The sequence below is a fragment of the Erythrolamprus reginae genome, chromosome 2 (genome assembly GCF_031021105.1).
Source record: "Erythrolamprus reginae isolate rEryReg1 chromosome 2, rEryReg1.hap1, whole genome shotgun sequence".
Lineage (NCBI taxonomy): Eukaryota > Metazoa > Chordata > Lepidosauria > Squamata > Dipsadidae > Erythrolamprus > Erythrolamprus reginae.
The window spans coordinates 194,486,381-194,507,138 of NC_091951.1; the positions used below are offsets into that span (position 1 = coordinate 194,486,381).

At 43.9% G+C, this 20,758-nt stretch overlaps 1 protein-coding gene across 4 annotated transcripts in view; it reads left to right on the top strand.

The window, feature by feature from the left end:
* The window catches only part of NCKAP1L (NCK associated protein 1 like), a 134,576-nt gene that overhangs the window by 42,944 nt on the left and 70,874 nt on the right, over positions 1 to 20,758 (top strand). For all 4 annotated transcript variants that reach the window (XM_070741000.1, XM_070741002.1, XM_070740999.1 and 1 more), the window contains 7 exons: positions 1,722 to 1,825; positions 4,577 to 4,709; positions 6,026 to 6,107; positions 7,524 to 7,582; positions 9,762 to 9,907; positions 14,559 to 14,691; positions 16,503 to 16,622. In XM_070741000.1, the coding sequence (XP_070597101.1) occupies positions 1,722 to 1,825; positions 4,577 to 4,709; positions 6,026 to 6,107; positions 7,524 to 7,582; positions 9,762 to 9,907; positions 14,559 to 14,691; positions 16,503 to 16,622 (777 nt within the window). The remainder of the gene's footprint in view (positions 1 to 1,721; positions 1,826 to 4,576; positions 4,710 to 6,025; positions 6,108 to 7,523; positions 7,583 to 9,761; positions 9,908 to 14,558; positions 14,692 to 16,502; positions 16,623 to 20,758) is intronic.

Below are 20,758 nucleotides of genomic sequence, written 5' to 3' on the forward strand. Positions count from 1 at the left end.
GTGATTTAAAGAGTGGGAAAGAGCTGGAAGAGGTTTCCACCCTTGCTTGTCTACTTTTTGTCTTTTTCTATATTACCCTGCCTAGCTGCTTTTCTCCAGTTAACCCTTTCTGTAATCATCCTAGCGAAGAGTTGTTCTAAGGATTATGCAAACCAGTATAAACCTTGGAAAGGCACCAAGGCCAGTGACTGGTGAGGTCCCACAGATTTGGTCTCCTTAGGATCCCGTCGACCAAACAATGTCGGCTGGCGGGACCTAGGGGAAGAGCCTTCTCTACGGGGGCCCCAGCCCTCTGGAATCAGTTCCTCCTGGAGATTCGCACTGTCCCCACCCTCCTTGCTTTCCGAAAGAGTTTAAAAACACATCTTTGCCATCAGGCCTGGGGACATTAGACCTTCCCCTGTCCAACGAACGTCGTTAGTGTGATTATTGAATGAACGTAAATGAATGTTTTAAAGTTAGCATTTTAAGAATCTTTTTGGTATATTAATTAAATAAACTGTATTGTTATGTTTTTGGTATATGCCATGGAGAGGGGCGGCATACAAGTCAAATAAGTAAGTAAGTAAGTAAGTAAGTAAGTAAGTAAGTAAGTAAGTAAGTAAGTAAGTAAGTAAGTAAGTAAGAAAGAAAGAAAGAAAGAAAGAAAGAAAGAAAGAAAGAAAGAAAGAGAAAGAAGAACTATTCCAGAATGCATGTAACAAAGGTGGTACTCAAGATAACTATCAAGGAACATATACTTATATTCCTTTCTGGTAAAGGAACATTGAGCTGATTTGGGGAAGCTGTGCGAGAGCCATTAAAGAGGAAAGAAAGGAGTGAGTCATTAAGGGAGACCTTAAAGGAGGAATTACATAGCCCCAGGATAGAAGGAAATTTGAGAAATCCAAAGTCATCTTTTTTTAGTATAAGCTCAAAACAATGCCATGTTGATTTTGTTTAGTATAAGATTCCGAAACGTTTGATAACCTTTCAGGATTCTGTTATTCTACCTCAATATTTCCAAAAGTGTAATCCCAGAACTCCTCCTTCTCGGGGGTCTACAAAACCAAAATTATTTGCCAGTTTATGTTGAAAAAACATATTATATCGAAGTCCAGTCAAGCCATCTTGTAAAGAAGTAGCAGCAGCAAATGTATAATTTTTACTTTCAAATATGATAAATATTGATAAATGTAAACAATACAAACAAAAACTATTTTGAGATTCTCCTTGATTTAAAATTTGGCAACAGATTCTGAGAGTTAACAAGTTTAAAAACACTGTTCTACCGTACTACAATAATGAGCGTTGCTAGAAGCTGTGACCTACCATTTCTGTCTTCTTACAAATATTTCTTCAGTCTTTCCCTTAAAGTTATTTCCTCTTCTATCTCATCTACTTGCTTCCCTCCTCCCTCCTTCCTTCGCCACTTTAGTCATGAAGAAATCTTTGACACGTGGAGAGATCATAAACCAGAACTAAATGTGGCTCTTTATACTGATTCCAGTGATTTTAATAATTGGTCTGCCGATTTCAGTTTCTTCACTTCTTTAAATGTTCTTTTCCACACTTTAAATCGCTCCATTATTTTGACCCAGAATTCACAGTAGAATAGAGATTTGGGGAAGCTATTTGTAGTATTGAGATCTGTTTGCTTGTCCTAACCGGGAATTCTACTTGGAATGAGATGCTCAACTCTCTTTTGTCTGATATTCCTCCCTCACTTTCAATATCAATAGGCTATTTATGTCTTCATGGCTCTGTCATTCTGCCGGGATGAGGTTGCCTGGCTGTGCAGACACAGTGACCACAAAGGCAAGAACCAAGAGGAATTCACCGACAGGTAACTGATCAGGTTGGGGAAGTGTCATCCATGGATTGGAAGTCTAGACTTGAGGTAAACTCTAAAGCATGGGTGTCAAACTTCTGTCATCACGTTGCCGTCACATGACGTATCGGAGGTTTTCTACCCCTTCGCAAAGCTGAGGTGGGCGCGGTCTACGCATGATGCATCGGCCCGTGGGCCACCAATTTCTCACCCCTGCTCTAAAGCTTTCAAGGTTAATGAACCCATGTGGTTCAGTACAGCTGCCAAAATGTCATTTTCTATACCACTGTTAGAAATGCAAGCTCTAAATCTTCACAAGTGACGGAAAAGGCCACTTGAAAAATCACAATTTCTTCTCTTTGGAGGATAAAAGTTCAGATTGGAGTGTATTTATGTCAGGCTAAATGATGGTTTGACCAATTGAGCCTAAGGCCTGATCTACATCTAAAAACTTAAGTCTTTAAACAACTGGCCAAAGAGCCTATGTAGCTTAACATGATGGCTAAACTTGTGTTTATGAGGTCTGATACTATTGCCCACTGAATTTGCAATCCAAACTCACAGAACAGTGAATGAACTCAACCTGCATTTTTCCCCAGCGTTGTTCTTACCAGCTGCAACATGTAAGCTGCACTAATGGGAAGTGGGAAGCAAAGAGAGTGATTAAGAGTTAGTCTCTCTAATCCATAAAGGAAGGGTAGGAGAGGCATATTCAGATGTATATTCGTCTTGAGATGGAGGGGAAATGAAAAGATAAACTCTACTCACAATTTTTGGCAGGAATTTTTTTTTTTTTTGCAGGGTAATCTTGCTGCAAACTGAGATAACAATTTACCTCTGGCAGGGCATTACAACAGATGAAAGGTCTTTAGGAAGTCAAATAGGACTGAGGACAAAATAGTGCTAAAATAGAAACAAACCTGTAGTTAGCATAGCTGTGACAGGAGAGTTTTGAGAGAGTCTTGTTTTCAGGCACATGCATGGTTCCTCTCGCATAGGGTCATTTTACCGGTCTCCCCTCACATGTATGCATAAAGTCATTTATATTTATTTATTCATTCATTCATTCACTCACTCACTCACTCACTCACTCACTCACTCACTCACTCACTCACTCATTTATTTATTTATTTATTTTGTATGCCGCCCCTCTCCACAGACTCGGGGCGGCTCACAACAGCAACAGAAAACAATATATAATACAAATTCAATAATTAGAAAACTAAAAACCCATAATTTTTTTAAAAAACATGCACACAACATACCATACATAAACAGTATAGGCCTGGGGAAGATATTTCAGTTCCCCCATGCCTGACGGCAGAGGTGGGTTTTAAGAAGCTTGCGGAAGGCAAGAAGGGTGGGGGCAGTTCTAATCTCAGGGGGGAGCTGGTTCCAGAGGGTTGGGGCCACCACAGAGAAGGCTCTTCCCCTGGGTCCCGCCAAGCGACATTGTTTAGTTGACGGGACCTGGAGAAGGCCAACTCTGTGGGACCTAATCGGTCGCTGGGATTCGTGCGGCTGAAGGCGGTCCCGGAAATATTCTGGTCCGATGCCATGAAGGGCTTTATAGGTCCAGATCAACACTTTGAATTGTGACCGGAAATTGATCGGCAACCAATGCAGATTGTGGAGTGTTGGTGTAACATGGGAATACCTTGGGAAGCCCATGATTGCTCTCGCAGCTGCATTCTGCAGTTTCCGAACACTTTTCAAAGGTAGCCCCATGTAGAGAGCATTACAGTAGTCGAATCTCGAGGTGATGAGGGCATGAGTGACTGTGAGCAGTGAGTCCCGATCCAGATAGGGTCGCAACTGGTGCACCAGGCGAACCTGGGCAAACGTCCCCCTCGCCACAGCTGAAAGATGGTTCTCTAATGTGAGCTGTGGATCGAAGAGGACGCCCAAGTTGGCACCCTCTCTGAGGGGGTCAATAATTCCCCCCCCCCAGGGTTATGGATGGACAGATGGAATTTTCCTTGGGAGGCAGAACCCACAGCCACTCCATCTTATCGGGTTGAGTTTGAATCTGTTGACACCCATCCAGACCCCAACAGCCTCCAGACACTGGCACATCACTTCCACTGCTTCGTTGAGTTATGTTATTATCTGTCCATGCTAAATTGTTCAGAGTTCATTGGCCAAGCGTGGAAAGTAACTGTTCCACTTCAGGGTGGATTTGCATACTGGAGGTTGCAGCAGTTTTTATACCATTCCATCAACATCATTGCAAAAAATAGATAGGAGATGAACTGAATTGAATTATTGCAAGATTTATTTTGTTGAAAGTCATCTTTTAACTGTTGGATTGTAATGCAATTTTCATTCCCTTGCATCTCAAGTAATTACCAGGTTTAAAGTAAATTCAGAAGCATGCAAACCAAACGCAAATCCAGCTTTTGCATGTGGAAAAGATGCACAAACTCAGCTTTCAGAGAAGGCAAGATCAGTAGCATCTGCATGGGAATGTTTGCGGTTGAGGTACAATTAATCTGCTTCCTCAACCGCTTTGTGTATTCCTTGGCTCCCAGCTTGTTTGTCTGTTCATTAAGTTGTTCACATCTGGGTACAGCATGGAAATAGGAGACCCGAATATTCTAGTTCTTTCAAGAGAGTGGATTTTTGTTGTAAGGGTCTGAATAGTTTGGCAGATCTCTTTGTTTGTGTGAGGACCTGGCAGTGGCAAAAATCAGCTTTGTAGCAGCAAAAAGAATCTTGGGCAAGATCGCTATACTTCTTCCAAAAATCTATTTATTTTCCTCACAGCTACTTGGCTGAGCTGCTCTTTCTGATGGAAAGACTACGCATCATGCTTAAAAAGCACCAAAATGTCATTCAACGGTACCATGTACAATATTTGTCACGCTTTGATGCCCAGGTGCTTGGTAACATCATACAGGTATGGAAACAGCAAAGAATTGAGGTCAGTGGCATGGTGTTTGTGGGGGTGGGGATTGGAGTAGGATCCAATGAATAGACTCCATCCTAAAGAGATAGAAAAGATTAGGTGGGGAAACGTGAGAATGCGAAAGAATTTTAAATATTAAATTAAATATTAGCGTCACCGACTGAGTGACTTTTGGCCAATCATTCATTGTCAGCTCACTCCAGTTCATATGTTATTGATATGGGGAACATAGGAGGAGGAATTGAGTATCAGTTATATTTGCTGCCTTGAGTTTGTTTGTTTGTTTGTTTGTTTGTTTGTTTGTTTGTTTGTTTGTTTATTGATTGATTGATTGATTGGATTTGTATGCCGCCCCTCTCCGGAGACTCGGGGCGGCTAACAGCAATAATAAGACAGTGTACAATAATACTGTAATCCAATACTAAAAATGATTAAAAACCCATTAATATAAAAACCAAACATACATACATACATACCATGCATAAAATTGTACAGGCCTAGGGGGAAAGAGTATCTCAATTCCCCCATGCCTGGCGGCAGAGGTGGGTTTTAAGTAGCTTACGAAAGGCAAGGAGGGCGGGGGCAATTCTAATTTCTGGGGGGAGTTGGTTCCAGAGGGCCGGGGCCGCCACGGAGAAGGCTCTTCCCCTGGGTCCCGCCAAGCGGCATTGTTTAGTTGACGGGACCCAGAGAAGACCCACTCTGTGGGACCTAACTGGTCGCTGGGATTCGTGCAGCAGAGTTGTTTATAAAAATAATAAAGGTGGTATATAAACAAACAGTTAAGGCATGAGGTTAGAAAGCAGAAGATCATGAATTCTAGGCTTGTCTTGGGCACAAAGCCAATTGCGTGATTTTGGGTCAGTCACTTTCTTTCAGACCTAGGAAAGAGGCAATGGCAAACCAAGAAAACTCCAGGGATTTGTCCAGGCAATTTATGAGAATCAAATGCAATTGAATGGAAGAAAGAAAAAGTATCTAGATGCTGACAAAAATCTTTATCTGCTGTCAAGAGTGGATGAATTCGATGAAATCAGTCCTATTTTTTCAACAGAAGGGGAGTTGCTTCACAAGCCACAAATTAGAAAAGGGAGTCACTAAAGCCCTTTAAAATGATTTTCCTGCCTTGAAGCATCTGTTACTTATATTGATGGTTGCTTCTCTTTCTGAAGACACTTCGGGCGAGATACAGCATTAAATCGGACAGCACAATTCCTTTAAATAATTGCATGCAGTAAAGTTCAGTGTAAACAAACCACTGAATAACAAATTGTTGTCTTTACTCTAAGCCCTTTTGTTTCATGCAGGACCTGACCGTGTGCCCTGAAGAGGAATCAGTGATTATGTCAGCTTTTGTCAACACGCTTACACCCCTGACTGTCAAACAGGGTAATTATGCTGTCAGCTAGAAGATTCTGTGTCTATTTCCCCTGCCCTCAGTGCAAAAGGTTCATACTTCAAGAGGCCTATATAAAGCTCCCTCTATAAGAGTAATTCAAACATGGTGCCAGAAAAAGGTTTGGGATTTAATAAAAGGAGCATACCACAGATGCTGTTGTTTGCTTTGTATGCACATTACCTTACCAGGGTGGGGAACTATTGCCCTTTTATGAGCTGTGAACTTCAACTCCCAGAATTCTTGAGGCAGCATTCTGGGAGAATTCTGGGAGTTGAAGTCATAAAGGGAGCATAGTTCCTCACCTCTGCCTCAGACATTGAAAGAAACTTGATTCAGATTTTCTGTAGTGGTTTTTTTTAAACCATACTTTCTTACATGTGGGATGGATTGGATGCTAGTAGGACTATACCAAAACTACAGATATACTACCTCCAGAAGTGGAGTCCTTATGTAAACCGTAAACTGTTACAGAGATTGCTGTGCACAACAAATAATTTTTTCAGCAGCAAAGCCTCATTCTACTTGCCCTTGAATATTTTTTTTATCCTTAAATAGCAGAAGAAAAAAGCCAAAGCCCACTGTAACAACATAGCCAAAAAGAGTTGTAAACCTAATCTTGCATAGCTTTTTATCTGATAATATTACGCTGCTAACCAGAGCATACAAAACATTTGCTAGACCAATTCTCAAATACAGTTCATCTGTCTGGAAGCAGCACTGCATAATGTACATTAACACACTTGAACGTGTCCAGAGATATTTAACGAGAAGAGTCCTACACTCCTCTGCTCTCAACAGAATACCTTATACTACCAGACTTGCAATTCTGGGCCTAGGCAACTTAGAACTTTGCCCGTTTCGGTATGACCTAAGTGTAGTTCATAAAATTATCTGCTACAATGTCCTACCTGTCAAAGACTACTTCTGGCAGGCCAAAGTCTCTAACTCTACCTAAGATTTACAGATTTATTTCTCGGATGCTAATTGGAATGCTGACAACTTCAGCTTCAACCACAACAATACACAAGCACAAAAAAGATAGCAAACAAAGTTAACCACTCCAAACTTGAGTGCAGAAAATACAACTTCAGCAGCAGGGTGTTCAATGCCTGGAATAAATTGATTCTGTGGTTTCATCCCCAACCCCCCCAAATGTCTGTTGTTGCTCTCACCCCATTTCTAAGAGGTCTGTAAGGGGCATGGATAATTGCACCTGCGTGCCTACCATCCCTCGCCTAATGTTCCCTTTTACTTTTATTCATTTCAGGTATTCAAATTATGTATATATTTATATATATTCTCTAATATGATTTTGACCAAATAAAAAAATAAAATAAAAAATAAAATAAAATCCCCGAGGCTCTTTCAATAATTGTTGTCTTCTTCCCATGCTTTGTCTTTTGCAGTTGAAGTCAAGGAGAAATTTGACTTCAAGGGACTGCGATTGGATTGGTTCAGACTACAGGTAAAATCTCTCCGGTCACCGTTTCTCACTATTCTTCCCTTTTTTCCTGTAATAACTCCTAGTATGTTTGGAATATTTTATGCCCTATTAGGATTTTGTAGAGTCAGTAACAGAGAGCTGGGTTGCACATTGTACTCGTCACACAGTGAGAATTCTGCAGGCAGAGAAGAAATAACTGACTGGGTATTTATCTTTTCAAAGTGTACATTTCAAAGTGTAACTTTTCTTAGAATTTGTGCAGGGGATAAGTGGGGTGGGGTGGGGATTGCTGCTGAAGAAAGGGATATGATGGACAAGAAGAGTTTCCTCCTTCCCATTGTCCAGCTCCTTAACTCTTTCTATCCACTGGTGGGCAGGGAGGAGGGACTTATAGAACTATACATACAAGACACTTTGAGCTGATTCAGTGTAAATTGCAGGCATTCAAATGCAGCTTGCACTAAAGGAGCTTTAAAAACCTTTTGCTCGTATTGTTGCTGGCTTGAGAAAGCATTTGAAAACCCTGTGGTGACGCAGTGGTTAGAATGCATATTGCAGGCTAACTCATTGCTCACTGCAAGCAGTTTGATCCTAACAAGCTCGAGGTTGATTCATCCTTCTGAGTTGGTAAAATGAGGACCCAGATTGTTGAGCAGGGAATTGAAAATAGGTCAGCAAGTGTTGAATTGCCTCTGTACAAATCGATGGTGAGACAACACTTGGAGTACTGTGTACAGTTCTGGACACCGCACCTCAAGGATATAATGGAACTGGAAAAGGTGCAAAAAGGGCAACAAGAATGATAAAGGAAATGGAGCACCTCCCTTATGATACCATTTACAACGACTTAGTCTCTTCAGCCTTGAAAGACAGCGTTTAAGGGGTGACTTGATCGAAGTGTATAAAATCAAGCATGGGATAGAAAAGGTGGATAGAGAAAAATTCTTTTCTCTATCACACAATACTAGGACAAGGGGGCACTCCCTAAAGCTCATAGGTAAGAAAGTGAGGACAAATCAAGGGAAATATTTCTTCACCCAGAGGGTCGTTGGTTTATGGAATTCACTTCCAGAAGAGGTCGTGACAGCTGTCAGCCTTGATAGTTTCAAGGCAGGATTAGACAGATTCATGGATGCCAAGCATACAGATGGTTATTGAAACGGATGTCCAAGTGCTGCCTCTGTGTTGGTTGAGGCAGGCAGGATTCCCTGGGGTACCACTTGTTGGGGGTCAAGGGAAAGGGAGGGTTTTGCCTTCTCTTTCTCCTCAAGATCCCCATGTACAATTGGTGGGCCACTGTGTGACACAGAATGCTGGACTCGATGGGCTTTGGCCCGATTCAGCATGGCTCTTCTTATGTTCTTATGTTTGAGGGCAATAGGCTGACCCTATAAACTGTTTAGAGGGGGCTGTAAAGCATATGAAGCAGTATGTACAGTAAGTCTAAGTGCTATTGCCATTTGTAGAGCAAATTTGAAATTGCTGGCCTATCAGCTTCTGGAGAGCTTCAGATAGTCCCCCTTTTAGTTAATTGTATCATTTTCAGTTGTCCATCAAGAATCTGGGCATGCCAGTGGAGAAAAGTCCTTTTTCTAGCACTATCAACATTTCCATTGGTAAACACTTCTTAATATACTGGCAAAATAGCAGTGTTAAAGGCATTGGTTATCCCTCAAAACTACTCATAGCATTCTTCCAAATTAAATAAAATAATAAATAAGAAAGAATGCCAAATAATGAAAGATCTTAGCATTCTTGTGAGATGAGAGTGAGAATTAACAATCTCAAAATGTGTTGGGCATTTTAAAATATGGGGAGAGAGTTGCCTGCAACATGAAAAGCTTGGAAGCCCTTATCTAGCCTAAGGTACCAGCCTGTTCTCCATTGGTTAACTATTCTGTTTATTGGTAAATATGAGTGAGCTACTCTATACTAACTGTCCTCAGTTAACCAATATATTGTTTTATCACTATCATAATCATAAATGGTTTCCCCCCCCCCCCTATATTGGGCATCCAAACTCACAATTTGCAAAATGGTGGCTGTGTGAATCAATATAATAAGTATAATAAATAAACGGATGTTAAAAACGGGTTGTCTGATACCGGAAAAGATTAGAAGATCCTGACCAAGCCTAAGGACAACAATTGTGAGAATGTTAGGTGATAGGTCCTTAATAATAGGTTCCTTCTTCCATCAGGCATACACCAGTGTCACTAAGGCTCCATTGCAACTGCGAGAGAATCATGACCTTGCCAAGGTGATGAACCTCATTGTCTTTCATACTAAGATGCTAGACTCTGTGGAAGAACTCATAGTGGAGACATCCGATCTCTCCTTCTTTGGGTATGTATGTAGGACAGCAAGAGATAATACTGATTGTGCAACAAATTTGGGAAATGCAGATTTCAGCTCCAGTGGAGAGTGTGTGTGTGTGTATGTGTATGTGTGTTTACACACACACACGAATATAATGTTGGTAATGACCTATAAAGCCCTACATGGCATCGGACCAGAATACCTTTGGAACCGTCTTCTGCCACACGAATCTCAGCAACCGATAAGGTCCCATAGAGTTGACCTTTTCCGGGTCCCAGCGACTAAACAATGTCGTCTGGCGGGCCCCAGGGGAAGAGCCTTCTCTGTGGCGGCCCCGGCCCTCTGGAATCAACTCCTCCTGGAGATCGGAACCGCCCCCATCCTCCTTGCCTTTCGTAAGCTATTGAAGACCCACCTATGTCGTCAGGCATAGGGAAATTAAGATACACCTGGGCTTATATTGTTTATACATGGTATGATTGTGCTGCATGGTTTTAATAATGGGTTTTAGATGTCTTTTAATATATTGGATTTGTCATATTGTTGTTTTTGTTGTGAGCCACTCCAAGTCTCTGGAGAGGGGCGGCATACAAATCTAATAAATAAATAAACAAACAAACAAACAAACAAAAATAAAATAAAATAAATAAATATACTGTATATATTCGTAGATTTTCACAGGTATAGGTATATAGATCTTAGCATATTCAGGTCTTGTCCATGTAAGATTGATAGAATCTTGGCAAAATTTCGACACGATCCCACTTGTCATCTTCAGGCTGGTGCTTTCGGCTTCGTGCTAGGGTGAACAAAGCGTGGTCAGAGCTGCCGTCCCTCTATAAATACCGGGGTGTATGTGTAGAGTGCTGGAGTGCACTGACCAAGAATTGTTCACCCTAGCACGAAGCCGAAAGCAGCAGCCTGAAGATGACAAGTGGGATCTCATTGAAACGTCACCAAGATTCTATCAATATCAATCATATACGGGGGGAAAACCTGAATACGCCAAGATATATATTCAGTGTGTGTGTGTATTCATTAAGTTCAGTGTTATCTGATTTAGTTTGGGAAGTTTATTTTGAGAAAGAGTTATTTTTATTTATTTAGTCAAGCATGTACAGTGGTACCTCTACCTAAGAACGCCTCTACTTAAGAACTTTTCTACATAAGAACCAGGTGTTCAAGATTTTTTTGCCTCTTCTTAACCATTTTCTACTTAAGAACCCAAACCCGGAAAAATTTCCCAGGAAATTTGAGAGCAGCACGAAAGCCCAGCCAGTTTCCTGCCATTCCACCTGGGTTTCTCTCTTTGGCACAGTGTATGGGAGGCGCGTGCTCCTCCTCGCTGCCTCAGAGTCCCTCTTTTTGTTTTAAGCCTTAAAGTTTTGGATTTTTTTGATTACCCTCACCTCACCTTCTTCTTCGGCAGCAACTGTCCTCCTCTTCTTCTTCCTCCTCCTCCTCCCACCCAAATTCTGAGCTTTTATTTCTTTCCTAATGGGTTTGCACACATTATTTGCTTTTACATTGATTCCTATGGAAAAAATTGCTTCTACTTACAAACTTTTCTACTTAAGAACCTGGTCACGGAACGAATTAAGTTCGTAAGTAGCGGTCCCACTGTATATGATTACAGACAAAGTATAAACGTGCTTGTGAATATATAAGAGGTACAAGCGTGGTTATGAGTACATGATACTTTATAAATACATGGGAACATTAGGACAGAAACAGTATAGGCACAGTGGTGCACTTATTGCAAAGGAAGGCTGGGGCAGAATTTCCACAGAGGCAGAATCTTTGATAGAAATGAGAATGCCAATTCACAGCAACATTCTGATGGCAGTGCGCATTCTCACCCACCCATTGTTTCAAGGTGATGATCAGATCAGATCTTATTGCACATGGGTGGGTGTGGCTGTGGATGTGTGGGTGGGTGTGCACCTTCCAGTCAGTGTTGACTCCTGGCTTCTGCCTGGACTGTTCTTTGCAGCTTTCTTGGCAACATTGCGGAAGTGGTTTGGCCTTGCCTCTTTTTCACAACTGAATGAGAGGGATTGACCCAAGGTCATCCAGCTGGCTTTGTGCCTACGGTGAGATTAGAACTCACAGCCTCCTGGTTTCTAGCCATTGCACAAAACTGGGTCTCTTACTGAAAGCCCCTTAATGCTGATTTTATGGAGATAATTGCTTGGGATGCTTAAAGAACAAGGGTTTTATATTCTATCTTCCTTCCTTCCTTCCTTCCTTCCTTCCTTCCTTCCTTTCTTCCTTCTTTCTTTCTTTCTTTCTTTTATTTTGTCAAGTGTGTATTTGTAATATACAGTGGTACCTCATGATACAAACCCCTTGTGATACGAACCTGGGGTTCGGAATTTTTTTGCCTCTTCTTACAAACTTTTTTCGGCTTATGAACCCACCGCAGATCGCAAAATGGCACTCTGCTGGGCGGCAGCACCTGGCTGTCACCTTTTAAAACAGTCGGGGGGCTTCTCGGCGTTCTCCCGAACCCGAACTTTTCGGGTTCGGGAGGCCGCTGAGAAGCGCCGCCGCCCAGCTGTCACCTTCTGAAACAGCCGGGGGGCTTCTTGCCATTCTCCCGAACACCGAACCACGGGTTTGGGTTCGGGTTCCGGAGGCCGCTGAGAAGCGCCCGGCTGTTTCAGAAAGTTACAGCCGGGCGGCAGAGCGCTGTTTTTGCGATGGGCGGTGGCGTTTTCGGCCGATCTGGAGGCTAGAAAGAAGGTGGGGAATCCCAATAGGGAATTCCATAGGTGGAGCTTTGACGTCACGAAGACGTCCTGCCTACTTCCGGAACCAATTAGGTTCGTAAGACGAGGTATTACTATACAGTAGATCTAACATTGTTTATGTACATAAGATGGGTACTGATAAGAGGGAACTTTAGGACAGGGACAGTAGGCATGCCGGTACGCTTATGCACGCCTCTTACTGACCTCTTAGGAATCGGGTGAGGTCAATGGTGGACACTCTAAGGGTAAAGTTTTGGGGGTTTGGTGATGAAGCCTTGCTGGACAACCCCTGAGTCTGGCCTAGGTTTGTAATCAGAGGAATCATTAGCAAAGCTGCCAATGAGAGGATATTCTTTGTAGCAGCAGCTCATCTATGCAGCTTCTTTTCTTCAGGTCTGGTCCCCAAACCTGATTCATTTTTAAGCCTTTGATACTCAGTTCTTTAACTGTTAAGTTAGGGATAGGGGTTGTGTGTTTTCGTTTTAGGTGTTATTCGTAACTTGTTAATATGCAGTGGTACCTCGGTACTCGAACGCTTCCTTTCTCGTACAAAATTTGCTTCGGTATCTGAACAAAAATTCGGATACCGAACAGCCACAGAAAATTTTGTTTATTATCCGAAATGAGGGGACGGGGTGAGAAGGAATGGGAGTCGGAATCCGACACGCCCATTCTGGCCGCCCACTAAACAGCCTCCTAGTCGTGCTCCAAGCTGTAGGGAGTGGGGGGGCGGCTGCAATACCGGCAGTTTCGGGGGAGCTCCTTTCCTCAGTGGTTCGTCTTCCCTTTAAGCAGTTACACCAAGTTTCTCTTTCCCGAGAGTAGCGACGGCAGCAGAGGCTTTCCTTAGAGCAGCAGCAGCGCCGGGAACGTCAGCGGCTTCCCTTTCTCATCTCACGTTCCCGGCGCTGCTGCTGCTCTAAGGAAAGCCTCTGCTGCCGTCGCTACTCTCGGGAAAGAGAAAGTTGGTGTAACTGCTTAAAGGGAAGACGAACCACTGAGGAAAGGAGCCCCCCCGAAACTGACGGTATTGCAGCTGCCCCCCCACTCCCTACAGCTTGGAGCGGAAGGGTGTAGGAAGGGTGGGGGCGGCTCAATACCGTCAGTTTCGGGGGGGGGCTCCTTTCCTCAGTGGTTCGCCTTCCCTTTAAGCAGCTACACCAACTTTCTCCTTCCTGACGGCAGCAGAGGCTTTCCTTAGAGCAGCAGCAGCGCCGGGAACGTCAACGGCTTCCCTTTCTCATCTCACGTTCCCGGCGCTGCTGCTGCTCTAAGGAAAGCCGCGGCCGCCGTCGCTACTGCCGGGAAAGAGAAAGTTGGTGTAACTGCTTAAAGGGAAGAAGATGAACCACTGAGGAAAGGAGCCCCCCCCCCGAAACTGCCCCCACCCTTGCTACAGCTTGGAGTGCTTAGACCTCATATGTTTATCCCATAGGAAATAAAGGAAATCGGGGCTGGAAACCAATTAAACCCATTTCCATTATTTCCTATGGGATAAATTAATTCGGTACTCGACCAAATCGGTTCTCGACCACACTTCTGGAACGAATTGTGGTCGAGAACCGAGGTACCCCTGTATTTTTGTTATTATGCCAAACTACATGAATGGTTTGTGGGAGAGAAGTGGATAAACATTTGTTAAATAAAAAGTCAAGGAAGTACCATCTGTTGCTAATTGCCTTGATGGGCATTTTATTCAAATTACTCTCTCTCTTTAAAAAAAAAAGCACCAGACCATTAAATAAAAATACAAGAAAGAGTGCTTTCTGCAGGCCATATCATTGGGAGCATTATCTTCTTTTTTAGTAATTGTACCCAGTATTCATCCTACTATTCATTAGAAGAATGGATGGGAAAGAAACATGTGCCTTGAGGTTGCTTGCTTCCACTTGTTTGAGCTTCTTCAGTTTCTTTCTCTTTGACAGTTTCCACGTGCGCTATTTGGAGAAGTTATTTGCCGCCTCCTTAGAGGAACCATCCATGTTGCGTTACATCATTGTCTTCCCACTTCTGTGTGCTGATTTCAGTAATGCGATCCATCCAATGTGCCCTGAGGAGGTGTGTACATTTTTAACTCATGAGAAAAAGAAAGAAAAAAACAGCTGGATTGAGAGGTTCTTACCAGCCTACATAAACTTGCTTTTTCTGCTATTCTTTATAATTTCCATCGGTCTTTGTGGTTTTTAAAAAATAGTGTTTTGTACATATTGTATGTTCAATTTCAGTAAAAACATTTTTGATCATGTCTATAATGCATATACAAATGAGAAAGTTCCAGATATTTTATCTTAAGTATACAGTGGTACCTCTACTTACGAACTTAATTCATCCCGTGACCAGGTTCTTAAGTAGAAAAGTTTGTAAGAAGAAGCAATTTTTCCCATAGGAATCAATGTAAAAGCAAATAATGTGTGCGATTGGGGAAACCACAGGGAGGGTGGAGGCCCTGTTTCCTCCCAGGAGATTCCTAGAGAGGCCCCACAGAGGCTTCTCCCCACCTTTTCCAGCCCTGTTTCCTCCCAGGAGGTTCCTAGAGAGGCCCCACAGAGGCTTCTTCCCGCCTTTTCCGGCCCTGTTTCCTCCCAGGAGATTCCTAGAGAGGTCCCACGGAAGTTTCTCCCTGCCATTTTTGGAGGCTTGGGTTTGTAAGTAGAAAATGGTTCTTGAGAAGAGGGGGGGAAATCTTGAACACCCGGTTCTTATCTAGAAAAGTTTGTAGGTAGAGACGTTTGTAGGTAAAGGTACCACTGTATATGTGATTTAAGAAGCGCTGCAAATGGAAGGAATTCTTTTGAAGAGTATGTAGTATGGAGAAGTAAGATAAGCAGTGGTGATTAACAGTGCTTTTAACTGATTATTGTGTTGTTGTTGTATTTTATTACAGTAAGCATTACATTCTTATAAATAGGCAAGATATGAAGGGCTTGATAAATACAACATTTTAAACTTTGGAGATGAGCACATAGTTTAAAATATGAAACTTATTGTATGCACTACGAAACAAGCCCTATTGAGGAAAACGAAACCTATTTTTAAATGAATAAATGCTCTTTTCACTTACTCAAGAAGTTGATCACAATCATAATACACAATAACAAAAGATCTAAGTGCCAAAGCCCACTGCAACAACATTGCCAAGAAGGCCTCAAGAGTTGTTAATCTAATCCTACGTAGCTTCTGCTCTGGAAATCTCACACTACTTACCAGAGCTTACAAAACTTTCGCCAGACCCATCCTAGAATACAGCTCATCTATTTGAAACCCATACCACATTTCTGACATTAACACCCTCAAAAATGTCCAAAGATACTTCACCAGAAGAGCCCTTCACTCCTCTACCCGAAACAGAATTCCCTACAAAATTAGACTTGCAATCCTGGGTCTTGAAAGCTTAGAACTACAACGCCTTAAACATGATCTAATTATTGCCCACAAGATCATATGCTGCAATGTCCTGCCTATCAAAGACTACTTCAGCTTCAACCACAACAACACACAACAGATTCAAGCTTAATATTAACCGCTCCAAACTTAACTGTAAAAAATATGACTTTAGTAATCGAGTTGTTGAAGCGTGGAACTCATTACCAGACTCTGTAGTATCACCCCCTAACCCCCAATGTTTTGCCCTTAGACTATCCACGGTTGACCTCTCCAGATTCCTAAGAGGTCAGTAAGGGGCGTACATAAGCGCACTAGAGTGCCTTCCTTCCCCTGTCCTATAGTCTCTCCTATATCTCGTATTTCTTCTCTACTATATCCTCTATAACCTCCATTATGTATTATTGTGTATTGGACAAAATAAACAAATAAATAAATAATAAACAAGCCATGTAGTGAACTAAGGTGATTTTTGCTTCCTATTCCAGGATCCGCATCTGCGCACCTGTGCCTTGGCCATATGCAACAACTTCCTGGAAGAGATTGCAAAGCAGACTGCGACCTGCATCCTTGAGACTTGTGCTGAACAGTGTAATCTGAGAGAGCAAGTGAGTAACCCAAGTCACATGGGATGCTGAGGATCAGAATAGAATAGAATAGAATAGAATTTTTATTGGCCAAGTGTGATTGGACACACAAGGAATTTGTCTTGGTGCATATGCTCTCAGCGTACATAAAATAAAATATACATTTGTCAAGAATCATGTGGTATAACACTTAATGATTGTCATAGGGGTCAAATAAGCAATGAAGAAGCAATATTAATAAAAATCTTAGGATATAAGCAACAAGTTACAGATACAGTCAACATGGGAGGAAATGGATGAAAGGAATGATGAGAAAAACTAGTAGAATAGAAGTGCAGATTTAGTAGAAAGTCTGACAGTGTTGAGGGAATTATTTGTTTAGTAGAGTGATGGCGTTCGGAAAAAAACTGTTGTTGTGTCTAGTTGTCTTGGTGTGCAGTGCTCTGTAGCGACGTTTTGAGGGTAGGAGTTGAAACACTTTGTGTCCAGGATGTGAGGGGTCAGTAAATATTCTCCACTTGCACTGCTTCGGAGAGTCCAACATGGGTTAATCTACAGCCTATTGGAAGGGACTGAGTTAAAAATTAGCATAAATAACCGGTCCAACCCCCATGTTGCCCTCTCTGGGTCAGTCTAAAAAACTCAGTCATAGTGGAGGGACTCATGAGTTTTTCCTCCTATGACTCTTGTAGTCTTGTTGTTTTAGCTTGTACATTTGCTTAACTTTTTACTGTTTTTATTGTTTTATTATAAAGCATATTAAGATATTCACTAACAAAAAAATTTTTCTGTTTGTCTTTCAGAGACTGGACGATGTATTTCGGCAGTTTGGGCCCCTGGTTCTGCGGAGCTATGCCCACTTCTCTTCACCCAGGTCGGAGCCTCTTCCCTGCGAGGGTACAGCTCCAAGGACCGGGCGTCGCCCAAGGAACGAGGTCCCCGGCCTGCGCGGCCATACCTCTGTTCGGAGCGACCATCGGGAGCAGGACACGACGAAAAGAGGACTTTTGAATTTCCCGCCAGGGAAGAAAAGCCGCGGCGGGGAAACGAGCCGGCGAGCGGAGCGCCGAGCCAGGAAGCCGAGAAAGATCATCGCCGTTCGTAACGGCAGCTGTAATGGGCGCGGCCATGACAATAAAGGCACCAAACACAGGGCGCCGCCATTTTGAGGCTTAGCTCCGGGCCGCCATTTTGGAGGGTTGACGGACAGCCCGATTACCCAATTATATCGCCCGGATGTCCTGTGTAACAGGAAGAGGCGGAACATAATAGCGGCGGCCATTTTTACTGACCAAATTGCTCAAACGCAGCTACAATTACCTGTTGGTCTCACGGAGCCTTATAATCATCCTCATGGCCGATCCAGCCCAACAGGGGACAGCTGAGGCCCCGATCACAAAGGCTAAGGAGAAGTCTCACTCTTCCAAGCCCAAGTCTAAATCTTCGCAAACCTCCTCTGCAATGAGAGATGCTGAAAGGCGCATCAAAGCCCTGGAGGAGCAATTGGAGGCGCAAAAGCAAGCTGCCATGCCACAAAATGCACCTATAACAGGTACTACCCCCCCGGGGCTCCCGGAGGGCATGGGATCAGCAACTGATCGGGACTGGTCACCGGATAGGTTTGGGGGTGCATCCCAGGTGGCAGAGCCAACTAGGCCAGAAATTACCAGGCCTTCTTCTTCCCCGGCATGGCACATGGCATCTCAACCAATGCCAACTGCCTCATTCACCCCGACAGCAGCTGGCCTCAGATCCTCCCCAGACACCTGGCAACGCCTGCCACCTGCATTGCAGGACATGATTGCTTCGGCCTATTCCCATGGCATAGTGGCTGGGGCCCAACAAAACATGCCCAGTGCCCCCCCTGCTTCGCCTCGCCCTTCTCCATCTGTCCAGAGGAATATATGGGCAGCTCCGGCACCCCCATCTCCCACGCACGAATCCTTTCAGGAGGACATGGGCTTTAGGGAGCATGGTTCTGATCCGGATGATGGCCTATCAGAGGATGAGGGTGCACCTCCAGAACCCCCGGCATATACTGGCCTCTTTAGGCCCTCTATTTTTCGTGTGCTCTTGAACAAGGCTAAGCTAACTATCGCCTCAGATGCACCTGGCAAGCCCGCTGACCAGGCAACGATCACTCAACCGACCTCAAGGGTACTTACTGAAACCCAGAGGGATGCAGACTGTATACCTGCTCCCAAATTGTTCTTGGACAATGTTAAAAGACCCTGGCAATACCCAGCGGGTGCTCTAGGCCCAACAGTCTCAGAAAGGAAATTCTATGCATTTGAACCAGAATTGGAGAATTTACTAGAATTCCCATCTGTCGATGCCCCTGTAGCGGCTCTTGTTTCTAATGCACTCGTGCCATCAGTGGTGGCAGACGGCCTACGACCAGAAGACCGGAGGGCCGAGAGCATAATCAAAAAGGCCCATCAAATGAATGCATGGGCCCTCAAAGCAGCCTCAGCTGCTTCATTTTTTAACCGAGCGTCGGTCCTTTGGCTGCAAGACATGCTCACGAGATTAGGACCGGAAGATGGCCGCTTGAGGCAAGACCTCAACAAGCTATTAGCGGCAGCAGAGTTCTCCGCGGACGCCACTTTATCGGCATCCCGCTTTTCTTCACGGGCTCTAGCAGCAAATCAGTCGGCTCGACGCTTACTCTGGCTCCGGACATGGCAAGCTGACGCCAGGTCCAAATGGCGTCTGGCTTCAGCCCCATTTGATGGTGCTAAATTGTTTGGTGAATCTCTTGACAAGGTCCTCATAGAGGATAAAGACAAGAAGAAGGTCTTACCCAGAACCTATAGGAGGCAAGACAGACGGACCACACCATACTTCAGACGTCCACCCTTTCGGGCAGAGGCCTCCTCCAATGCACCCCAGGTTGGAAGGTCATACACTCAGGGGTCATACTCTCAAACTTCGTACAGAGCAGACAGGGGTGGCTTTGGAGACCGGAATAAACAATTCCAACAATCAAGGAGACCATACAGAGGCTCCAGCAGAGGAGGTTATAGAAGGAACAAATGACTCCATCGAGAACTTTCCTATAGGAGGACGGCTACAACACTTCACCGCCTCTTGGGAAGCCATATCTACAGACTCTTGGGCTCTAAGAACTATAGCTCAGGGTCTCACTTTGGAATTTATTCAGGAACCTCCCAGCAGGTTCCTGCAATGCCCAACAACCCTCAACAACCTCAAGAACAACCTTCTGTATCACGAGATCAACCACCTCCTCCAGATAGGCGCCATCGAAAGGGTCCCGTCCCATCAGGAGGGGCGGGGATACTATTCAATCGTGTTCATAGTACCCAAGGCCTCCGGTGGTTGCCGCCTCATTCTAAACTTGAAACAACTAAACATATACCTCAAATATCGGCGTTTCAAGATGCATTCCCTAAAGACAATATTAGCAGCAATTCGCCAAGGGGATTGGTTAACGTCGATAGACCTCAAAGAGGCCTACCTGCATATCCCAGTACATCAGGATTACAGGAAATACCTTCGGTTTTGCCTCGACAACCAGCATTTCCAGTACAAGGCCATGCCTTTCGGCCTATCATCTGCACCCAGGACATTCACAAAGTTACTGGACATACTCACAGCTCATCTCAGGTCTCGTCCACTACGCCTCATGGCGTATCTGGACGATATCATCATCCTGTCCAAAAGTCCTGGATGGGCTCACCACGACCTAACAGAAACCATGAGGACACTAGAACACCTCGGTTTCTCCATCAATCATCAAAAGAGCCACTTTACACCAACAAGGTACCTACCTCACCTAGGCACCAACATAGACACCACAACCGGCATGGTCTTCCTTTCAGCAGAACGACAAGCCAAGGTCAAAACCTTGGTCACACAGCTACAACGCAACCGTTCTCCGACCTTAGCCTTCCTCTCTCAACTGTTGGGGGTACTCATATCTTGTATAGACATTCTACCTTGGGCCAGGCTCCATGCCAGGCCTCTGCAATGGTTCCTCATTCCCTTTCAGAGGAACAGAACGAGTCACTCGTCCGCATCAGTGACAATTTCGCACGAAGTAAGGAAATCACTTCCTTGGTGGAAGTCATCAGCCCTCACGCAAGGATCACCGTTCCTGCCACAACAGGAGATGACCATAACAACGGACGCGAGCC